This window comes from Micromys minutus, assembly GCF_963924665.1.
Source record: "Micromys minutus genome assembly, chromosome: 21".
NCBI classification, from domain to species: Eukaryota; Metazoa; Chordata; class Mammalia; order Rodentia; family Muridae; genus Micromys; species Micromys minutus.
The window spans coordinates 11,369,069-11,390,940 of record NC_137956.1 but is presented as its reverse complement, the minus strand read 5'-3'; the positions used below and the strand labels follow the sequence as shown (position 1 = coordinate 11,390,940).

The following is a 21,872-nucleotide window of genomic DNA, read 5'->3' as shown; positions in this document are numbered from 1 at the left end:
TTTTTGATCAAATTCAAGAACAAATGAAAAATCCGTCATGATCATATTGGCTTCATTCTAAGGATGCAAAAATGATTCAAAATATTCAAACCAGCAAATGTAACCCACTACATACATGCACTTAAGGATCATCTCAATAAATATCAAAAAGGATTTTGTCCAGTATTCCCTTCATGATAGTGCCCGGAGAGATGAGGGCAAGAGAAACTTATCTCAACATCATAAAGATTTTATCCAGCAAACCTACAGCCACCATATTAAACGAGGGAACTCGATGCACTGTCAGTAAAATGAGAAACAAGACGGAGAGGTGAGCTTCCTCCATTCTTATTCAATAGAGGGGTGTAAGATAAGAAAGAAAATAAAATCAACAGCCTTCCTATATTCCAAAGCAGAGCACACTGAGAAAGAATTCAGAGTAACAATCTTGCTCACAAAGCATCTACCTTAAAGTATAAAGAACCAAAGAAGTGAACGTTGCAAACACTGAGGGAATTAATCATTGTGCTTATGAAGAAACAAAACTAGCTATACTACCAAAAGCCATGCACACATCCAATGCAACCCTCCTGTGTTTAGCCAAAGGATGCCACATCAGTGTTCGACAGCTTATGTGCACCCCATGCAGCCCCATTCACAGATCTGTTATGAAGCCAACCTGGGTGTTGAAAATGTAGCATTTATACAAAATGGAATGGGGGGGGGCTGGCATAAAGAATGATGAGGTCATATCGCTTTTAGGGGAATGGATGTACCTGGAAGTAACCATATTATCTTCCTCTCATTTCTTTCTTAGATTCCTGCATAGATACACAGTCATGACTATGGTATGCGACAAGAATCACACCATCTAGAAGCAGACTAAAGGGAAAGGGCATAAAGGAGTGGAGGGATGATAAAATACGGTCAACGTGTAACATATACGCGTATGAAAATTTAAACTAATAAAGGGAAATCTGGCAAAATTAGGAATGCAGACTGCAAACACTTAGACTTGTAAGGCTCTGACATCTGGTTCAACAGAAGAAAGACTGTACTTCTCTGACAGGGTAACTGGAGCAGCCAATCAGGGAGTGGACAGTGAAGCAGCAGTACCTGGCAGAAATGAGTGGGGTGCTTGGAGGAGATCCCAGTCTTAGAGGCTAAGAGCCCTGTGATCCTCAAGTTGGGCTTCTTGGATTAGGCTACACCACCTTCCACAGGAGCTGGAAGGCTGCTCCTGTCTACACAGGCAAGAGAACTCAGAAGACAGAAAAGGAGCATGCCTGACCTTGTTCTCTTCTCTCACCCACTCAGCCCTCCCAGGAGAGGAGGGAGACTGACAGCTAACAGCAGGAAACTCAACAGTCTCCATGAGGTAAAGGTCAGCAGGCCAGACTCTGCATGAAGGGGAGCCTTCGAAAGCACCAGGACCAATCTTCCCAGATGTTGTAGTGGCAATTCAGCAAAGCACCAAGAAACCACAATCACCTCTGGTGTGGCGATGCCAACCCCAAGTTCAGTCCAGGACACTTGTTAGCTAGGGAGAGCTCTAGACTGTGGCTCAACAATCGGCCTTTTCAGGGAGAGGTGTTACTTCAATTTCTCTTCTGTCTTCTCCTCACTTTTCTCTTTTGATGAAAGGTGTGTTCTATATAATCCTGGCTAGCCTGTAACTCTAAGCTGGCCTTATTTGCCGTTATCTTCCCAACCCTGCCTCCCAATCGCCAACATACCAGGCTGTTTTGATTGCTATTACTGAAATCTATTATTGTCAGATTTCTGTGTTTTATGTTTTACTCTTGTTCTGGACTTAATGGGAAAACACTAACTCGAATCTATTACCATTAACCAATCTCCTTGGTAATCTTTTCCCGTGCCAGCCTTGCTGGACTAGTGTAAGTGTATTTCAGAAGATATTTAGTGTTATTTACATATACGAAAGCCGCAGCTTGTTCTTCAGGCTGTAGTATGAGGGAAGAAGATGGGGGCACTTAGGACATTAGTTTCACTGTGAACAAAGATGACACATTTAAATCACCCACCTCCTCATAGACATGGGTGGGAGATAGAAGCCTTGGGTAGGCTGGGAAGGGCAGATTTCGAAAATACAACCACTTTTTGTTAAGAAAGTGATGAGACTTTGGGATGATGGTGGGGAGGGCACATTTCTCTCCGGCAGACTCAGCAATCCACGGCACAGGTCTTCTGTTTCTTCACACAGAGTTCCAAGACAGCCACACCCATTTACTTGCAAGCCAGTGGTCATTTTGTATTCTATAATGGCTCAGTTGAGTAGCCTCCATGTGAACTGAAATGTTCCCTACCTTGGTCTCCACAGAAAAACATGCAGACTTACAGTCTCCAGTGAGAAGTTACCCCAACAGCCTGCAGACGAAGGGAGAGGGTGGGATGCCAGGAAGAAAAGGAGGATCCAGGAGTATGCTTAGAGGTGGAAGCCTCTAGTAGGGGCACAGGAGGACCCAGGGTTGGAAGACACTGTGCTTTGTCCCATAGGGTCCTTCGCCACAGGAGGTGACAGCAATTCTTGGTTGTCAACTTGACCATAGAATTAACTAAAAGTGGTCGGGCACACCAGTGATGGATTTTGAACAGCATAATAATATAATCCGTAATCATTTGAAGTGGTAAGACCTACTTCAAATCTGGATCTTTGAGGTTGAAGACCCAACTTTACTCCGGGCCACACCTGCTGCTGGCAGCCAATCTATAAACAGAGAAGGAAGCTCTTTTCTCTTTGCCTGCTTGCTCTCACTCTTGCTAGCAAGTGCATTCAAGCAAGTCCTTTAGTGTCATTAGATGCTACTGCTTTGGGACTCCAGTGTTTACTGAAGAGCAGCTGAGACATTATCTAGCCTTGTGGACTGAACGACTATTGGATTCTTGGATCCTGGTTTGCCGGCAGCCTTGTTGGACTAGAGGGACCACAACCTGTAAGCCACTCTAATAAATCTCCCTTATGTATAGATTCATTCTATCAGTTCCGTTTCTCTAGAGAGCCGTGACCGACACACCACCCTCCACACCGTGTTATTCATGTCTACTTCCTAAGCTCCTACAAGGAAACAGAGTTGGTGACCATCCTGCGGTCTTTTAGAATTGGCAGCCATCAAACAACAGAAAACACAGCACGGGTAATCAAAAAGGTTTTAATGATTAATGTTTAGACATTATTTAACAGTGTGGGTATATCCAGATTAGCTAAGCACACTTTGACAGCACACTACCAAATGTTATAGTTTTTGTGTTGAAATATGTAGACACCTGCAAACGGGTACCTAGGATGAAGACACGCAAGTCTACACATTCTAGATTTATAAGAGAAATGTAAACACGGGCTGCAACTCCTTCCAAACAGAAACCCACGAGACTAATTAGGACCAATTGGCTCCTTATAACATGACTGTGCAAAATTAAAGCATGATTAAACTGGTATTTACATAAATATCAAACCCACAATTAGTTTATACATTGTCTTCCGGGATGTGTCATGGGTGGTTTAATCAATGGTTTTTTTTTCAATGCAGAAGGTTTTCAGAGGCTGGACTTTCAACACTTTAAAAATGACACGTGTGATTAGATCCTCACTTGTAAGACCAACATCTCAAGCACACCGGACACGGTTTAGGGTAAGCAGCCTGTTACGTCTAAACGAGCGCTTTCAAGCAATCTTCAGATGCCAAGCAGAAGGAAATGACATGGTGTACACTGAGTAAAGTGACTGCTCCCCAAACACCGGTCCCAACATGTTCCAGCTCTAATTTTACCTCAAAATGCTTACGGTGCTTCCTGGTCTCTTGGTAAATTAGGCACATTTTAAAAGGAAGTGTTATGTCAAAGTAGCACTACAGAAAAGAATAAAAACAAAGAAACTTGGACCCAGGCAACCAGTTCCCCATCACTGCTTGTGACTGTCACATAATAAATGTCTGATCACCTTTCCTGAAAGGTGGTTCTCCTCTCTTCAAGTGCTGGGAAGTCAATGGCCTTTTTGTCTCCTGTATAAAATCACTAAGCACTTCAGAAAAGGAAAGTGGTGTACTCACCCTACAGTTGCCCTAGACTCTGGGAGACCACAGACACTTGGGACCCTTTCCCCACCCTCTTTAAACATATTAATAGTGGCACTCAAAATAAAAAAATAAGATCTGTTAAAAAGTTAAACTGACTGTCCACTAACTTGAGGCTGCTTATTAAAAGCCAGCATTATAAAACTGAAGGTGCCGTCAGATTTCGAATCTCCAAGTCACTTGAAGCTACACATCACATACTAGTTTCATAAATCACATATTTGATTTTTCTAAACAGAGCTATTACAAATGAATACAAAGTTGAAACATACCCTAATTAAACTAATAAGCTTTGGGCCCTGCTTTTTAAGTCTTAAGGCATGTGTGTTTTTCTACTGTTAACAACATTGTACAAATTTACAATCACATGCATGGTCTACAGTTAAAAAAAAAAAGTTTGGATTACAGTGTTTTAAATTGTGAACCACAATTCAGCACCTATGGTGTTTCAACTAATAAGGCAACAGCAGTGTCGTATACTACAATAACATTCCCTTTCCACAGTCTAGCGCGGGGGTCGATGAGAGCCCAGAAATGTGAGAAAATCGTATGCCTACTTGTATAATCTGTATACATATTCTAGGGGTTTTGAACTGATGAAGGAGGTCCTCCATAAGTCACACTGCACATAGTAGGGCCAGACTAGTGACAGCAGCTGTTGTGAGCGCCAGGGCACAAGTCATACTGTGCTTACGATCACACGCCGTGGTCTGGAGGCTCGTCAATCCTTCCGCTGCTTCCTTGGCCTCACACTGTTCTCCAGGGAAGCGAAGTTGTTGGTGTGCCCGTTGACGGTCGTCACAGACCCGTTCTGGTGGCCCTTCAGGTGCTCTTTCCTCCGAGAGGCCCCTTTCTTGTTGTAAGTCTGAAATGTACAAGGCAGATGAGTGCCTGCTAATCAGACGAACTGTACTGGTCTGCATCTAACAAGGTTCCTTTGTCTGAGAAATCTCACCATGGAATGTCCTGGGCTTAAACAGCCATTTTATGTTTTAATCACTCTTGCACATTTTTAAGGCTTAGCTTGTCTGTTCTGACCCCAGGCCAGAACAGAAACGTTCAGGACAACACAGAGTTTCTGTTCATTCTGCTTTGATGGGCTAGGTGACCACACTGGCTTCTCTTACTGGCTAGAAGCAACTCTATCACACAAGTCATTGCTTATCTTTCCGTTGCTCTTACTGCTTCAGCAACCATCTGAGCAGTCAGGCACAGTACAATGTTGCCAGGAGCAACCACAAGGTCCTATTATCAGCACGAGTCGACCAGTCACACACAGATACACGGAGGCACAGATTAGAAACAGCAGCTGAGCCTCCAGGTGGCTGTTCCATCCAAACTACTGGACTTTCCTCAGGAACCATTCATTACCTTTGCCGTTGCTCCTACCCAGGGGACAGTAGGGACAGAAACAAGAGAATCATCAGTGTCTTCCTGGTGGCCAGGCACCACAAGACAGACAAACTTCTATCAAGCCCCAAACTTGAGCAGTGACCATCAAAGAAAAACAGGGGGCTGGAGAGATGGCTCAGTGGTTAGAGCACTGACTGCTCTTCCAGAGGTCCTGAGTTCAATTCCCAGCAACAACATGGTAGCTCACAACCATCTGTAACAGGGATTCAATGCCCTGTTCTGGTGTGTCTGAAGACAGATAACAGTGTACTTATATAAATAAGTCTTTAAAAAAGAAAAAGAAAAGAGGGACGAAACAGTAGGTTTCAATTACATCAGAGGATGTGATGGTCCCCAGATGCCCAGGATCAGACGGAGAGCACAGCACCAGCATCCAGCAGTACTCCACACAGCCCCACTGAGTGAAAGGTTGAAGGTCAGAGGTTAGCGAAGGGTGAGACTTACCTGAATGTAGAAGTTTGTGAAGAGAGTAATCAGGGAAATCATGTATCCGATTTGGAAATACAGCCACCCGAGAGGGAAGGAACACGGCCAGATGACCCCACAGCTCGTCTGGATAATGGTCAGCACAAACTGGATCTGGAAGGGAAAGGCCAGGCTTGAATGGTGGCAGCCCATGGGTGGGGTTCCCACCAGGGGACTATGCATCAGCGTCCCTCATCCGAGTGTCTGAACCAGCACTTACTAGCTTCTTATACCACGCGTCTAGTATAGGGCCCCACTCTCTCCTCAAAGCTTTCTAGGACTCGGCACCGAGAGGTAAGAGAGAGGACTGAGGTACGTGCTTAATGGGGCCAGCGCCCGATTTGATTCCTACTTGGTTCTGTGCTCACTCTGGTGTGGCGGAAGCTGCCATGAACATGTAAACGCTTCTTGGCCAAAATGCTCGGTCTTCTGGTGAGTGACCTGCGCCAACCATGGCAAAGGTGTTAAAGGCACCTGACTACTCAAGCACCTTCAGTGAGCACTCAGAAGCCCCACCAGCTGTGTCCCCGTTCCTTCAGTCTGGTCCTCGAACCTAAGAACTAGGTGGACAGCACGCAGCCCAGCAGGACGGCAATGTCTACAGTGTTCCTCCAAATTCTGTCTGCCAGAGCCACGATGACAGCACAAAGCCATCTCGGCATCCTTCCTCCTTGCGTCAGAGGAGGCTGAAGGACGATCACCCTTCCTCACAGGCGAGAGAAGAAAGAGTAACAGGGCTGCAGAGCAGCGGCCGGCTGGGCGATAATGAAACACCAGACGGAAAGGAGGGCTAAGTGCTTATCCCTCAGCCCCTGGCTTGAATGTGCTCACCTACAAAATGGAGGCAATAATCGAAACAACTCATACAGAAATCGTATCCTTAGCGTGAGTGCCTGACATACAAAAGAAAACAGGCCAGTGTTTATCAACAGTATTACTAATTACTCAGAAGACTTCATGAGGGAAGGGCACATGCACTACAGTGGTCTGACCCCTGGGCGAGGCGCAGAAAGAATGGCAGGAATCACCATCAGGACCACAGCTGTGGGCCTGCCTCGGCCAGGGGTCACCTTCTGGAGCAGGGGGGGCTTCTACCAAGTACTCTGATGGGGGTCAGAGTAGATTAGCCCCTCGGTTACTGAGCTCACCCAAGAGGTTTCACTGTCTAGTAAATACAAGGGCTCTGGTCAGCACTAGAACGTTCTACCTGAAACTCCTGGGAACATAGGTAAGCAGTTTCCACCTTCATTTTGGAGATACGAATGCACGCACAGGTACATGTGCACACATTATATGCTTATACATGCAAAGTAAGAACAAAGCCTGACCTGAGGTTGAGGCACCCCCAGACCAGAGCAGATTCTCCATATACTCACAACAGAGCATAGCCTGATCTGCCCACAAGAAGTTTAACTGGATCAGCTGGATTCGATTAAACAACAGGATGGCCTGGAGGAGGACGGGAGCTGGCAGGGAACGAGCTCTGCACAGTGACCAAGTTACTCACCAGCTGCCCCTGAGTGATGTACTTTTTCCACCAGAGGTAGGGACGCATGGAAGGGACAGAGGACAGACCATAGTACGAGTACATGAGGACATGGATGAAGCTGTTGAGTGTCGCCCCAAAATATGCTGTGGGAACAAAGGGGGGGTGCATCAGAGTTTTGTAAGTAATAGGTGTGGGAAATCTAAGACAATTTTGGAGCTAGAGAAATTCTTCTGAACCAAGAAGATGACAAACAGCACAGCTCTAAGTGCTACTTGCACGTGTAATGAAAAGTCAGTTTCCACTTGGGTGGGCAGGGCACGCAGCCACCAGGACACCTTATACCTGTGGTCACAGACCTGCTGGGACTAGCTTGTGCCCCAGATCTGGCACCCGCAGGTGTGGCTGGCAGAATCGGAGACAGGGTCCTCCTCCCTAATGCCCAAGATGAAAGATCTGCTTTATCACACGACTTTCAATTTCCTGTAGGATATCATTTTAAAATACTTTTATTCTCAACAGTAAATAATGAAGTGAAGCAAAGCCATCAGCTTTTCAGACATGCCAGGTTGTATTAGGAGTTTTAGGGGCTGTGACGGAAATGTCCTGCAGGCCAAGTGGGGCTGGCTGTCTTATGAGGTATCTCCTCAACTGTAATCAAACGGAGGGCTGGCCCTACTAGAATCTGGGCTAGCTCATCCACAGGTGATGAGGGATAAAACTAGACATTAGTTCAAGAGTGTCCGAGCTCAGCCCATCCTTCTGGGGTACCACTTCCCTCCCAAGCCAATCCCTAAAGGCAATTTAGAAAATCTTTCTCAGTTATGAACCAGATAGAGCTGTGACTCTCCACGGGCAGAGACTCTCCGTCAGCAGCTTTGTTGGGAGCAGATCCAGAGGTTCCCAGGCCAACTCTTCAAGGTTAGGATGAAAAACTTGTCACTGAGATACTTTCTGGACCTTAAGTGGAATCCAACCATACCCAACCTTTAAAAACTAGCAACGTCTGATACAGGTTATAGAAAAAACCTGGGTAGCTTCACTACCAGATTGGATGGGGACCTCCTAATGTGCAGCCAAGAACGTTAGCTCCATGACAGCGCCTTCCACACCTGACAGAACAATGGTGTGGGGTGGTCTCGGGATTGGACTCAGGACAGCAGGCACCTGCCTGCTCACTTCCTACTTCTTAATGTACCAGGCTGGCATTTCCTCCTTCTTCCTCAGCACAGGACAATGAGCAGAGGAAGGTTCTATGCCCTTAGGCCACACAGACTATTATTAAAAGCAACCCCAGGTCCTCTTCACAAAGCCCTTGCCTATACAGGCTTGCATCTCAAAGCCATTGATTTCCTCTGGCAGGTTCAGAACGTCTGGTCTTACTTTAAGCCTCTGATCTATTCCTATTTAGAATTGATTTTGTGCAGAATGAGAGGTCTGAGGGTTTTTTTTTTGTTTTGTTTTTTGTTTTAAAGATTTATTTTATTTATATGAGTACACTGTAGCTATCTTCAGACACACCAGAAGAGGGCATTACAGATGGTTGTAAGTCACCATGTGGTTGCTGGGAATTGAACTCAAGACCTTTAGAAGAGCAGTCTGTGATCTAAAACACGAAGCCCTCTCTCCAGACTGGTCTGAATTTTTGTTTCATTGTTTTACACATGGATATCTAATTTTTCCAAATCTAACTATTGAAGAGGCTTGGCTTACTTAACTTCTAAATTAGCATACAAAGTAATAAAAATGGGTTTCATAGTGGTGTCTTCAGATATTCCATATTCCCCAACAGTGTCCTTCCCTGTGACATGCTCTCTCCTCTGTGGACAGTCCCCTTTGTTCTTACATACACTCCATTACCCACACCATCGCCTACCTCCCTGAACAGCTCTTCCTCCCCTCTCATGACACTTTTTCTAGTTTTGTGACCTACACACAACTATCACGCACATATGTAGTTTTATGTTTAGGTTTACATATTCGCAGTCTGTGAGTCTGGCTAACTTCAACAATCAAGATGCCCAGCTGCCCCCACTTCCCAGCAAAGGCCGCACACAATTTATACCTGCATAAAATTCTACCATGCAATGTACATCTGCATCTGTGCCTGGCCACCCAGGCTGCTCCCATTTGTTCGCCATCGGGAAGAGAACAGTGATACCCAGGAATGTCCTTGTATCTCTGTGGTACGTTAGGTTTACCCGAGAGCAACATAGCAATGTCAAATGCAAGTTTCAGTTTCAGTCTTTGAGGAGCCTCCATACTGACTCCCACAGCAGCTGCATGTATGGAGTAGCAGCGCCAGGAATGAGTAAGAATCCTGTATCCTTGCCAGCATTTTGCCTCGCTGGTACCAGCCGAGCCACTGCGCTACATCCCCCAGCGGTCTGTGTTCTTGATGATAACCTATCTGACTGAAGTGAGATGAGATCTTTTTTCTCGACAGATAAAGGATGCTGGTCACCTTTAAAGTATTCATTGGGCATTTGGATTTCCCTTAATGAACTGTATGCTGAGTTCCATAGTCTATTTACTATAATGAACAACTTGTGGGTTTACTTTTTTGTTGTTGTTTTTTTCTTTTTTTTTAAAAAAACGAACCATCTTTGTCAAAGAGTATGTGGTAGATGGATGTGTGGTTTACTTTCTGGTCTTCTACCCCACTGTTCCTGTTGCAATGGTTCTGTGGTATCATCTTGGATTGGGCCTTGTGCCATCTTCAGCACTGCTCTTTCCAATTAGACTTTGTCAAACACATGTGACAAAGCAGGAGGAAGAAAGGAGATCAGCAAAGAGTAAAGGGGACATGAGAAGATGGGGAGGAGGGACAAATGAGAGCCAAGTGTGACAGGGGAAATGTCACAATGAAACTTGAGTTAGCACAGTGTATGCTAACTGAAATAACAGCAGTAATAGTAAGTAAAAAAGAAAAAACTTGAGCACAAACTCAAAAGCTTAACCTGAAGATTTACAGGGAGAACATTTTTCCCCCAAGGGCCAAGTTTCCAGCCTATTTCTGTCACATGTTCCCCAAACATCCCATTACTTACAATGGCCGCAGGGAACCCAGTTCATCACAAACCACCAGATGTTGAGCATGGAAGCATGGTGGTAGACATGTAGGACTGTGATCTGGTGGTTGTTCTTGCGAAGGATGAAGAAAAAGGTGTCCATGAACTCTATGAGTTTGGAGAAGTAGTACCACCAGAGGACGCGGATAATCTAGGAGTAAAAGGTTCACGACTTATCTCTAGTTCTTTTTGGGAGTGTAACCCGTGACGTGATGTACACTCAGCATAAATCCGGGAGAGCCCCACTGGCCCCTGCTGCCGTTCAGTGACAGCTCTAACCACTGTGAGTGCCTTTAGTCAATGAACACACAATCCTGGGAGAACTGAAATGTCTTCAAAGGGCTCCTGAAACGCTTGCACACCCCAGGACTCGGAGGTAGAAGCCAGAGGATCAAGAGTTCAGGAGCATCTTCAGCTACAGAGAATCTGAGGCTATAAAAGACTGCCTCATAGCAAAACTAAATCAAATCAAAAAGCCTTGGGAGGAAGTTCCAGGCTCAGCAGAACTCTTGTGTAGTCTGCAGAGCTGCTAGAAGGGAGAAGGGTGCTGGGGCTTGAGGGCCGGGTGTGATGAAGTATGAATCCTGAACGGAACCAGTACCTGTTTCTGGTCCAACTGATATGCTCAAATGAAACGGTCATGCTGGGCTCTGACTGTCAGCCTTCAGTTTAACAAACTCCAATTCTCAGAGTGGATGCTGGACTTCACCTTTAATAGCACTACTTATAGGGCACTTACAAGAGTGATTTTAAATCAAATGGTCTTTTACGTAAACATGAGACCTGTCAACTGTTCACAGGAGTTTCTTTTACAGAGCGGAGGAGGATTCAGTTTACATTTTATTTATACCTTTCGTGTTTATATCATTCATCACACCACACACCCAGCACTTCTTTCGCTTTTGAAAATGTCAACAGGAATTATCAGGATGGAGAGGCTGCTGTCTCTTTTGTCTTTTGTGTAAGTTCTTTATTGGGGAAAAAAAAAAAAAACCAAATACACACAGACACCCCACCCCCACACAACCCTGAACAATACCTTCATATCTGATTCTCCCGCACTGTGTGTCCCCTGACAGAAGAAGTTGTATTTGCCTTCCCACACGCCTGTCACCAACTAAAAAAGAGGAGAAAAGTTAGTCGCTACATCAGAACCCTGTTCAACAGAACTTTATTAGTCTAGAGTATGTGAAAATTAACTGGGCGCTCTACAGAGTCAAGTTTGCTGAAGTAAAATGGTCAGAGGGGATGAAGCGAAGTCCTCAATGCTGCTTACACTATCATCCAATCACCATACAGGAAGGGAAGAGGGAGTTTAAAGATGTGCCCAGGCCACTGCCTTCAGAAACGCCTTTACTGGCTGCTTCAGCAAGCTCAGATCCATCCAACTCCAAGATGTCATTCTGCCTCATGTTACTTTTCCTAAGCCTGAGCTCCTGAAACCTGAAACTGTACAGTTTGGGGGCTCAAGAATTTGTATGTAGTTTTTACAAGTCCTTCAATCGCCAGTACCAAGACCACTGGACTGGAGCTACACATTTAACACTAGGACAAATATAGTCCATCTTTCTATTCCTCTTTCTTTGTTGCTGTGTTTACCTCTAGACTCACAGATTAGCCATCTGCAGAACCCATCTGCAGACACAGAAAGGACCCCAGAACTGGCGTGCAAGCGGGCACACTCAGTGACAGGGCCAGTTACTTCATCAGCGCGTAGTGAGACCTTAGACCTACTCTAATGGTCAGGTTAGAAAGTTTATTCTATTTCCACAATGCCCACCCACTATGTTCCTAACACCTACCGCATGCTCTTTACCTATAAAAACCACAGCTTGCTCGTTTTCTTCTATAGTCTAGAACCATCTCAAGCTTTCCTAATGGCCACAGCATGGCAGGACGTGCCTGAGATGGTACTTCAAGCTTCATGCTAGCTACCATCTTGATATCCTAGATCAGGTGACCATGTGAATGCCACTTCAGAAGACTGTGATCCTATCTCCTTGTGATGGGTGGGGTTACTCAGTAGGAAAGCAGGCAAATGCCCCTTTTATAAGCCTGCAGGTGCCTCTTAATAAGGGAGGCTCTTGTTAATTGTGCAGTGGCCCCTCCTGATGTGGCTGTTTTTCATTTTTGTTTCTAAAGGAATCTAGGTAGAACTTCCTTCTATAAGCAAATTAACTCAAAATCCGACTTGCCCTTTCCTATGGCCTGGGATAGAAGTAGAAAATCTCTACACCACCTTTGAATTTGGTATTGAGCTCTGCCCGCACCGGGCAGCTCCATACACCGGATGCTGTTCACTGGTGGCCGTGCTCTTGGCCTGCCCCTACCACCCCTCCTCCACCCTGAGATCCTGCGGAGACAGCCCTCAGGGTTGCATTCTCTCCACTGGGACGGCCACTAACCACTTCCCCTAGGGCCAGTGAGCCTCTCAACGCATTAAATCCCACACTTAAAACCTTTTAAAGATGTGTTGCTGCCTTCCTAACAAATCCCCAAACCCCAGACACAGTGCTGTAGTGTTCATGTTCTACAATGAGCCTCCAAGTTTCCCCTTCTGTACCTATGAGCTATTTATCCAGATTCCCTTTTCCTTAGCCACCACTGAGGTCACAGGGCTGTATTAACCTGCAAAGCCTCCACTGAGACAAGGACACTGGCTTTAGTATCTCCATCTGTTTAAGCCTCACATCCCACAACTCAAGTGGCACAGGCGCAGTCTTGTATCAGAAAGCTTATCTTGAGAGGTTGGTGATATGAACTGTGAACTGTTTATCCAGTAAGGCTCCTAACATGAGCATAATAAATGTTCACAATGACCACTTTATTCTTACTATCTAGAATTCTGTTTTCAGGTGCCCTAGGTCCCCACATCTCCTATCTTCCAAAGTTCAGTTAAAATTCTACTTTCTCCATGACTGTTCCTTCCCAGAAGCCCGACCTTTCGTGGATTCTCTTAACTCGCTCAGCTGATCACTGTCCTTTCAAAGTGGTCCCTTCTCTGTCCCATGCCATGACAGAAATGCAATATATCTGCTGAGATACCAAAAGGAAACGCTTCTTGTCACACGTCACAGGTAATGCAGTAAGTCCGGTTCCAGGTTCCATAGGGAAACCTTTAAGCCACGAGGGCCTCATGCTCCTCAATAAACTCTGGGGAGACCTTACATCAACCGGCTTGTACAAGGACTTGCACAGGAGAGGGTTAATCAAGTATAGGAAACCAGTGAGAGAATTCAAAGTCCTCTAAAGCAGTGTTCTCACCCTGCCTAAGGCTGCCGCCATTACTATACCTCCTCACAGTGTGTGGTGACCCCAACCGTAACTTGACCTCATTGTTATTCATAATTAATTTCGCTACCGTTATGAATAATAATGATAATAAACATCTGATGTGCAGAATACCTGATAGGTGACCCTGTTGGGGGCCATGACCCATAGGAACTAGGGACTTCAGTTGTCTGGAGGGAGGAGCTTCGCAGACAGAGAAATTTAAGAATGTCTGAAAGTATTTCAAAGAGGCTCAAGTTTTAAGGCAGGCTTCTGAATTCTGTTCATAAGAAGAAAACCACTTACCAAATTTCATAGAGGTGTACGCGTGGAAAATGTCAGAAAGGCCAGAATAATTTAACACCCCCCAGACTGAGGACCCGGGCTAGCATTTATTTGTCTGGGTCTCTCCTGAGTCTCCACAAATGGGCCAGTGCTTGAAGCTTCTCCACTCGTTCCCGTCAGAGGAACAGGGGGTGCCCATGAGCACTGGCCCCAGAGAGTCTTGATGCAAAGGTCTCCTCCCAGCCCTCAAAGGGCACACAGAGAAGAGCTCCTAGAAAGTTCCTGTCACGATGCTGTATGAGTGCAGACGAGAAGGAACAGGGGGCTCAAGAGGACGAACAGGGTGAGGCGCTGAGAGGGAGGGCTGCCATGTACCTTGAGCTTGTGAGAATCAGCAGAGAGACTGTTCCAGAGTGGAAAAGCCACAACAAACAGTTTGCTTTTATCTTTGCATGCTCTGTACCACTAACTGGTCCAAGGATAACAGAGGGTTATTGCCGTGGCTTTCCCCAAGTAACCAAGATACGGGCAGTAAAAGGCCGTATGAGCTTTCTCCTTCCTTGGAGTAAAGCAAACCTTAATTAGGCCAGGAGCATGTGAAGAGCTATAATTAAAACAGCAAGCAGCCTCCTTCTCTCCTTAGGAGACAATTCAGCAGCCAATGCAGGTTTTGCGCATCTTTTCATCTTAAGAGAATATAGCTGAGCATCACAGTGAGATCCGGGGACACAGCTCAGAGCGAATGATTTTAGTGTTGAGAACTGACTTCCAACCACAAACGAAGGAGACCCTTTGCCTTAGTACTTTCTAGAATGCTCCCAAAGACTCAAAGGAAACAAGGTCATCGGGAAACACTTGATTCTGACTGGAAAAACTCTATCCTCATGGTCTGGTCACTCCCAAAGCCCTAAGATGTCAGAAGGGCTGGCCTGTTTGGGTGGTAAGAGGTGGGTAAGTTATGTGGACATCATGTCCTAGAGAGTAAAAGACAATGAAAACAGACTCCTGATGCTTAAAGACAAGTGTCCCAGCTGAGGAATGTTCCTAAGAGCCACTGAGACATTGCACAGATTGGCTGTCTTGGATGTGTATGTTTTTTTAATCTGGTAGAAATGAGCACTTTAAGTGAGGAAACAAAAGGCCCAGCTAGGCCCAAGCATACATCATACAGTGGGTCTAGGCTCCTCTGTTTTTCCTTCTTTTCACCATGACAAAGCCAAAGGCAGCTCCCTTGCTTAAGTCCTAAGGACCACTCCTACACATTCATCATTATTAGCACAGAGCAAACAGGCTAACCTGAAGCAGGTATGCCTGGAATCTTCTAGGTACTAGTCCCAGCCCTCTGTGCTGAAGGGTTTTTGTTTTTACTGTTCATACTTCCGCAGCAGAAAGGGACAGAAACATTGAAACGGACCATTAGATAAGGAAGTCTGGTGAGGGGCATTAGTAATGATTCTAGCCAAAACTATGGTATTTCTGCTCCCAATCCTACAGCAAAACCAGGAGCCCCTGCCAGGGTTTTTGCCAACCTTCTGCAGTCTGGCTTTAACCGAGAACCTGTAATGGGGTGGTGGGTGGTGCTGCGGACCTTAGTCCCTGCCCTGGGAGGCAGAGGCAGGAGGATATCTGTTCCAGGCCAGCCAGGTCTACATAGAGGTATCCTATCTCAAAAGAAAGAGAAAGAGACTGAGTGGGGGAGCTTATAGTTTTCCCACATACTTCATTACTTCAGTAGAAAGTTAAGTTCTCAGAGATCCGAGGAGCCTGCAGATGCGATCCAAGGCTTCCTCTCAGGTAAAGGCATCCCTTCCCTTCCTCCTTCTGGAGTGGGTAAGGAATAGGGAGAAGGTGCTTGGAGGAGACTCTCCCCTTTTCCTCTCTACCGTGAGAATCCCTGAGAAGAGCTTCAGCTACACTGAGGGCAAGTACTGTTTCTTTCAGATCCCTCAGGAGAGTTCTTCTGAGCAAGGAGCTTCAGCTGTAAGGGGACAAAGTATCACCTATTTTGGGCAATGATCCAGGAATGTCCAACCTACAATTGTGCACCCCAGGACAGCTATGAATAGACCCCAACATAAAACCACAAACTTTAAAACGTTCAAACTTTCTTTCATGGTGGGGTGTGTGTGTAATTTCATGGTGTGAACTCTGTAGGTAACAATGCCTTGTTACAATGTCAAGAGGCTGGACACGCCTAGCAGAACTTTCTACAAACACTGGTCTCTCCAGTTGAGTCAGCCTCTCTGCACCCTCCTTAAGCAGGAAGGCAAAGAGAAAAAAATCCTTTCTAAAGTATTCTGGAAAACAAAATAGTTTCTCCAAATCCTGTGTTCCCACAATAACGTTATCTATTTTGGAAAGCCTGAACCAAGAGAAAAAGAAGACAGTTTAGAATATAATACTTCCAAAGCAACTAACTGCTCTGGGGCCACATCAGAGCCTCAAGCCAGGCAGGGCCCAGACGTCACTTGGGAGGTGCTTAGCTACCCTAATTACAGAGGACAGGAGGCTCCAGCACAGTAAGCGGCCTATCAAACACCACATCTCCCATCTTCCCAATAAAACAGCGTGACTTTCAAAGCACAATTCAAAAAAAAAAAAAAAAAAAAAAACCAAACCAAACAAAAAAAAAAAAACCAAACAAAGGCAGGAGCCACCCAGGTGGAACACACATCCACACAATGCACACCTAACTCTACCACAGTCGGTGCCAACCCGGAAGGTTAAGCTTTTTTTGCCCTGCCCCGTTTGTTCTTGTTCTTTACAAGTCTGTATTCGAGTTGTATAACCTCTCAGATGCTTGGGAGAAGGCAGGCCTGTCACAGAACCCCATGAATGCTAATATGGGATGCTTATCTGGGACATTCAACAAACATTTGAATTTCAAAAAAACCATTTACTGTTTCAAAGTAAAAAAAGAATTCGTGTAGGCTAAAACATTACTTCAGAAGCAGGTCCTCAGAGGGTATCTGCAGGGTATTTTTTTTTTCCTGAGCAGGGTTTTCATGTGTCATGGGCTAGCCTCACACTTGCTATGTAGCCAAGGATAACTGCTGCGATGTGAGCATCATCAGGAGATGAGATGGCTTTGTTGGTAAAGGGCTTGCTGCCTACGCTTGAGAGCCCGAGTTCAGATCCGTGGAGGCCACGGGAAAGCCAGGCACGGCAGCATACATAGAGACAAGCAATAAGTTTGGGTTTATGCTAAGCCAGCTTTATCTTCTTGGAAATACATTTTTTTTACATAAATGTTCTAAATGTTTCAAACCTAATTGGTCGTATCTTTTACAACATATAGCTCTCTATACTACTAGAGGAAAGAAAAAATACCCCAAAAGTAATCATTTGTAACCTATAACTTATGTCTGATAATTATATAGTATATAAAAGGATGGTTCTCATATTTGCCTTTTTCCTATTCCTATACACGGAGAGCTTCTGTGGTGCAAACAACCAAAATAACCACGAGGAAAGGTAGAGGGGACCTTTTCATTACAGTATTTGTCTCATAAGGCAGTGGGCAGTCTGTGAGTGTGGACTGGGCTGGAATAGGGTGCTGAGGGAATGCCACAAAGACACTTCACTTTGGAAGAGAGATACCAAAGAGGCTGGGGGGCAGGGAGGAAGAATCAAAGAGCTGGTGCTTGTGGGTTTAGGCAGAGCTGAGCAGGACAGCCTAGGGGAACCCAGAGCAAAGGCAAAGGCACTGCACAGCACTGAGCCTGCCTCCCTCTCCGACAGCTGCTGTGGAGTCCGGGATCACTGGGTCTAGCGTGCCCTTTGGACTACATCAAACCAGACAATTAGACCCTCTCCATGCGGGGCCTCGGAGGTCAGAGGCATAATGGGAGAAGAGCAGACACATGAAAACAGCTCCATGCTGGAGCAGAGCAGCTGGCTGAGAGGAACACCTTGTGTGACACTGTGACAAAGGATCAGAAGGAGCTTTGATAGCTGCTGGGCTGACGGAATGATGCAGGACCAGCTGGTGCAGAAACAGAGAAGGGAGTCACTCCCTATCTTGCAGGCACGGCTTTGTACTGGTTCCCTTTACCTTATAAAGAGCAACTGGAGGGGAGGAAGGGTTTATTCTGGCTCAGTTCAGAGAACGTCCCCTTGTGGTGCTTCACTCTGGAGGCAGGGAAAGGGAGGCCATTATTCATCTGAACTCCTTTCCTGCTCCCCATTCAGGTCAGGCAGGGATGCTGCCATCCAGACAAACCTCTCTAAATACACCCAGAAGCATGTCTTACCGACGCCTCAGAACCTAGGGTCGGTGGTTCCTAATGCAGTGGAGGATGTTCAGAGTTTACCGTCACAGGGTTCTCATCTAGAAGTCTGACAGTGGCATGGGTCATCTGACAGACGGCGTCACTGCTCTGGTGGAACACTGAGGGTGGAAGCACGTGGACCCCTGTGCTTCTGCCAGAAGGAAATGCTTCTCTTCTACAGTGCCTACACCAACAAGGGAAACCTAACACACACGTCCCTGTCAAACATCTCAAATGCACTGAAAACTCAGGCCTGTCCAGCCTTTGCCTGGAGATAGACACAGGCCAATGAGGTATTAACAAGCACAGCCTCCTTTCCCTACCGAATGCATCAACTATAAATACACCCGTGCTCCCTTTACATTTTGGCCTGTGTCATTTAAAAACCGATTTAGTTGTTTTTACCCCACCCCTTCCCTGCCTCTGAGGCTCCCCCCATTTCCGTGTCCCCCTCGTTTAAGAGAGACCAGTGTGTGTGGCACTGCACCCCAAAGGTCTCCCAGTCTCCTCAGCAGAGCCGGTTAGGCTTCATGGCTGCCCTACTGTGTCTGGTTAGTTAATAGAATACAAATGCTAGTTCCAGGAAACAAAACAAAGAAACACGGAAACAGAGTCCCAGAGTTGACAAGGACCAACACAGTTACTACTGTTGAGTTCACAGAAGGACAGAAACAACAGTCATGTCTGACAATTGCGCTGAAGGCCTAGGAGCTTCTCAGGCAGCAGGAGAGCTCTGAATACTGTTGTGTCACCCTGCGTCCTGAAAGCTTAAGCGTTAAGGGTGGGCTTTCCCTCTGTATTTCAAAGCGCTCTATCATCTGCACCACCCTGCCAGAGGGAGATCTGTGATCCTGACACAGGCTGCCTGGAGGCCCCTAATCAGATACAGACTGCCAGTTTTCTTCTCGTTACCTCTGGGTATCTGGATACCAAGGTAAATGGCTACAGCTCTCCTATCCCGTCGGGGCTTGAAACATGAAACACCAAAGGCACACTCAGGTTCTCTAAAAGTCAATCACCTTAATTTCTAGGCCATTACATAGACTATTAAAGCCCACACATTCTACAGAAGCTTCCTTCAGGATATGGCTCTACCATCGTTCCACTATGTGAGAGGGTTTGCTCTAGAAGGCGACAGCTGCTGCAGTCGGTCCCTGGAGCAGGAGAGCAGCTCCCAGCACCAGACCAGGGTCAGGTACATGCACTGCCCCTGCCTCCAGGCCTGCCATCTCCCTCCTAGGCTGCCTTCATTCTAGAAAGGGACAGAGAAACAAAACAAAAACAAAACCCAAAGCAACAACAAAGAAAACCACACTGGCTGTCAGCCTTTCTCTGAGAGTTAAACAGAACAGCGATGCTAGCTGCTAACCTCTTCTCATTCTAGCTGGGCAGTGGGAGCCAGGAAGTCACCACTACAGTCCATTCCTCCCCTCCCCCATCCCTTTTTCTACCACCCTCTGGGGAATTAAAGCTGCAACAATGCCTAACTAAGAATATCTCAATGTGTCCATTTTGTGTATAGATAGGAATTCTCTGTACAGGGATTTGGAAATAGGTTAATGCAAGCCTGGAAAATAGAGTCCTTCCAAAAGACACAGACAGACAGAAGACAGAAGACAGACAGACAGACAGACCGTGCTTGCAAATAAAGGACAACATTCTCCTTTCTTCCTGGCTTTACAGGTTGTATCATCCCTTGCAAAACAGGAAGAACTGAAATTCTGATTCTGATTTTTTGCCTTTGAAGCCAAAAAACATCGGATTTTTAACAATCTAGTCATGTAAAAGAAATTATCGAGCTCACACACATTCCAATGAGGATCTTACCAATCGTGTGTCTAAGCTTCTAAAAGCAGCATACACACTACACAGTGTACGCTTGTGTACCCCTGCACAACAGTGACCTGCACCTTATGTACGCTTGTGTAACCCCACACAACAGTGTCACGCACCATAATATGTTCAGCAAAAGTTTAAAGCCAGAACTTGTGAGACTTGACAAGTTACCAGATCAGAACAAAGGCTGAACTGCCACAGAATTTACCAATGTACCACCCACTTCCTCCTCCGCACGAGAAACAAGCATTTATTAACAATAAAACGTGGCCAGATCCGCTTTTCCCCCTTTGTTTTTTCCAGCCTGTCTTTTCTATGAATAAGAATGTTTTTGAAGCTATTTAGCTTAGTTCTGAGTGTGCCACACAAAACTCGTGCACAGGAACTCAGTAACAAAAGCTTCTGCTTTAAGGTATTCTAGGGACATCTATCCAGACAACTGGTCTTTAAAGGTCAATTTAAAAACCTACTTAAAATGCATCGGCAGACTCAATGCCCCTCGTTCTCCTGAGTCAAACAGGCGCCTTTGGTCACACAGGAACAGCAGCATGGCTTGGTGGCAGGAAATACTATAGTCACTGACCTACCTCATAGAACATGTAAAGAGACAGGAGGGTGAGTCCAAGGTTATACACCACCAGGATGCCTCGGCAAGAGAACGGCTGCTTGTTCTTCATGTATTTTGGTCCCAGCCACACAATGAGCAAATAAATGACAGAGCAGACAAAGGTAGGGATGTAGTTGTCCAGAAGGAACCATCCTTTGACTCTTGTATCTGAAAAGCATCAGAAAAACGTGTAGTTATCAAGTAGGTACACATAAGGGAAACCACTTCCAAAGCAAGCTGATACCAACACTGCATTTAATCCACACAATACAGTAAAAGCAAAATACATACAAACGCACACTAAAACAAAGCAAAGCTTTTTGATACAGGTTTAGAATAATTACTTGTGTTTATGCCAAGTAAAATAGCAAAAACATGCTTTCGAAGAATCTGAAAGTCGAAAGTCAGATTACCCACTAGGTTTATTATCTTTATTAAGTTAACTTGGAATGAGGTAGGAGATGGTAGGCTGCATTCAAAAGCCGTCCAGTTCAGTGAGTGCCCCTCAGGTGCCAGGTTGCGGACACTGTGCCTGACTAGAGGGTCAGCAATGGAGGCCGATGAGTAAAATGCTATAGGTTCAGCCAGGATCGGCCACCTTTCCTAATGCTTCGACCTTTAATACAGTCAGCTCCTCTTGTTGCAGTGACCCCTACCATAAAATTATTTTCATTGCTACCTCATATCTGCCACGTTGCTACTGTTACGATCTTCCTGCTTCAGTTTCCTGGGTGCGAGAATCCAAGTCCGAGGCTGCACTGCCAATCTAACTTGTTCTAAACTGACCGTCCTCTAGTCTAACCTGTACCTAAAGACAGATGACTAGCTTGATGCCTGGTCTTAACACGTCTCAGAAGGGCTTCCTTCGTGTATCTTTGCAGAATGATCAGGAACCACTGTCAGATGCAGCTTAAGGCATGCGCATTTTACCTGCCACAGAAGCAAAGAGGCTGCCCCAGGCTAGACGCCCCACACCCTTGGTTCCTATTGCCAGAGGGATCAGGCACCTTTCATCTTTGACCCATTGATGAAGTTCTTTTTGTTGTTTTCTTCTGTATCTTAAAAGTGAGTGAACTGTGAATCCTCTGTTCTGTTAAG

At 45.7% G+C, this 21,872-nt stretch overlaps 1 protein-coding gene across 1 annotated transcript in view; it reads right to left on the bottom strand.

Moving 5' to 3' along the window:
- Window positions 1-3,176: 3,176 nt before the first annotated feature.
- The window catches only part of ELOVL5 (ELOVL fatty acid elongase 5), a 55,008-nt gene continuing 36,312 nt past the window's right edge, over window positions 3,177-21,872 (bottom strand). Inside the window, exons 3-8 of the mRNA XM_080934790.1 lie at window positions 20,755-20,942; window positions 11,545-11,622; window positions 10,485-10,656; window positions 7,456-7,580; window positions 5,928-6,062; window positions 3,177-4,935 (exon numbers count right to left, since the gene is read on the bottom strand). Of these exons, the coding sequence (XP_080790916.1) occupies window positions 4,792-4,935; window positions 5,928-6,062; window positions 7,456-7,580; window positions 10,485-10,656; window positions 11,545-11,622; window positions 20,755-20,942 (842 nt within the window). The 3' untranslated portion in view covers window positions 3,177-4,791. The remainder of the gene's footprint in view (window positions 4,936-5,927; window positions 6,063-7,455; window positions 7,581-10,484; window positions 10,657-11,544; window positions 11,623-20,754; window positions 20,943-21,872) is intronic.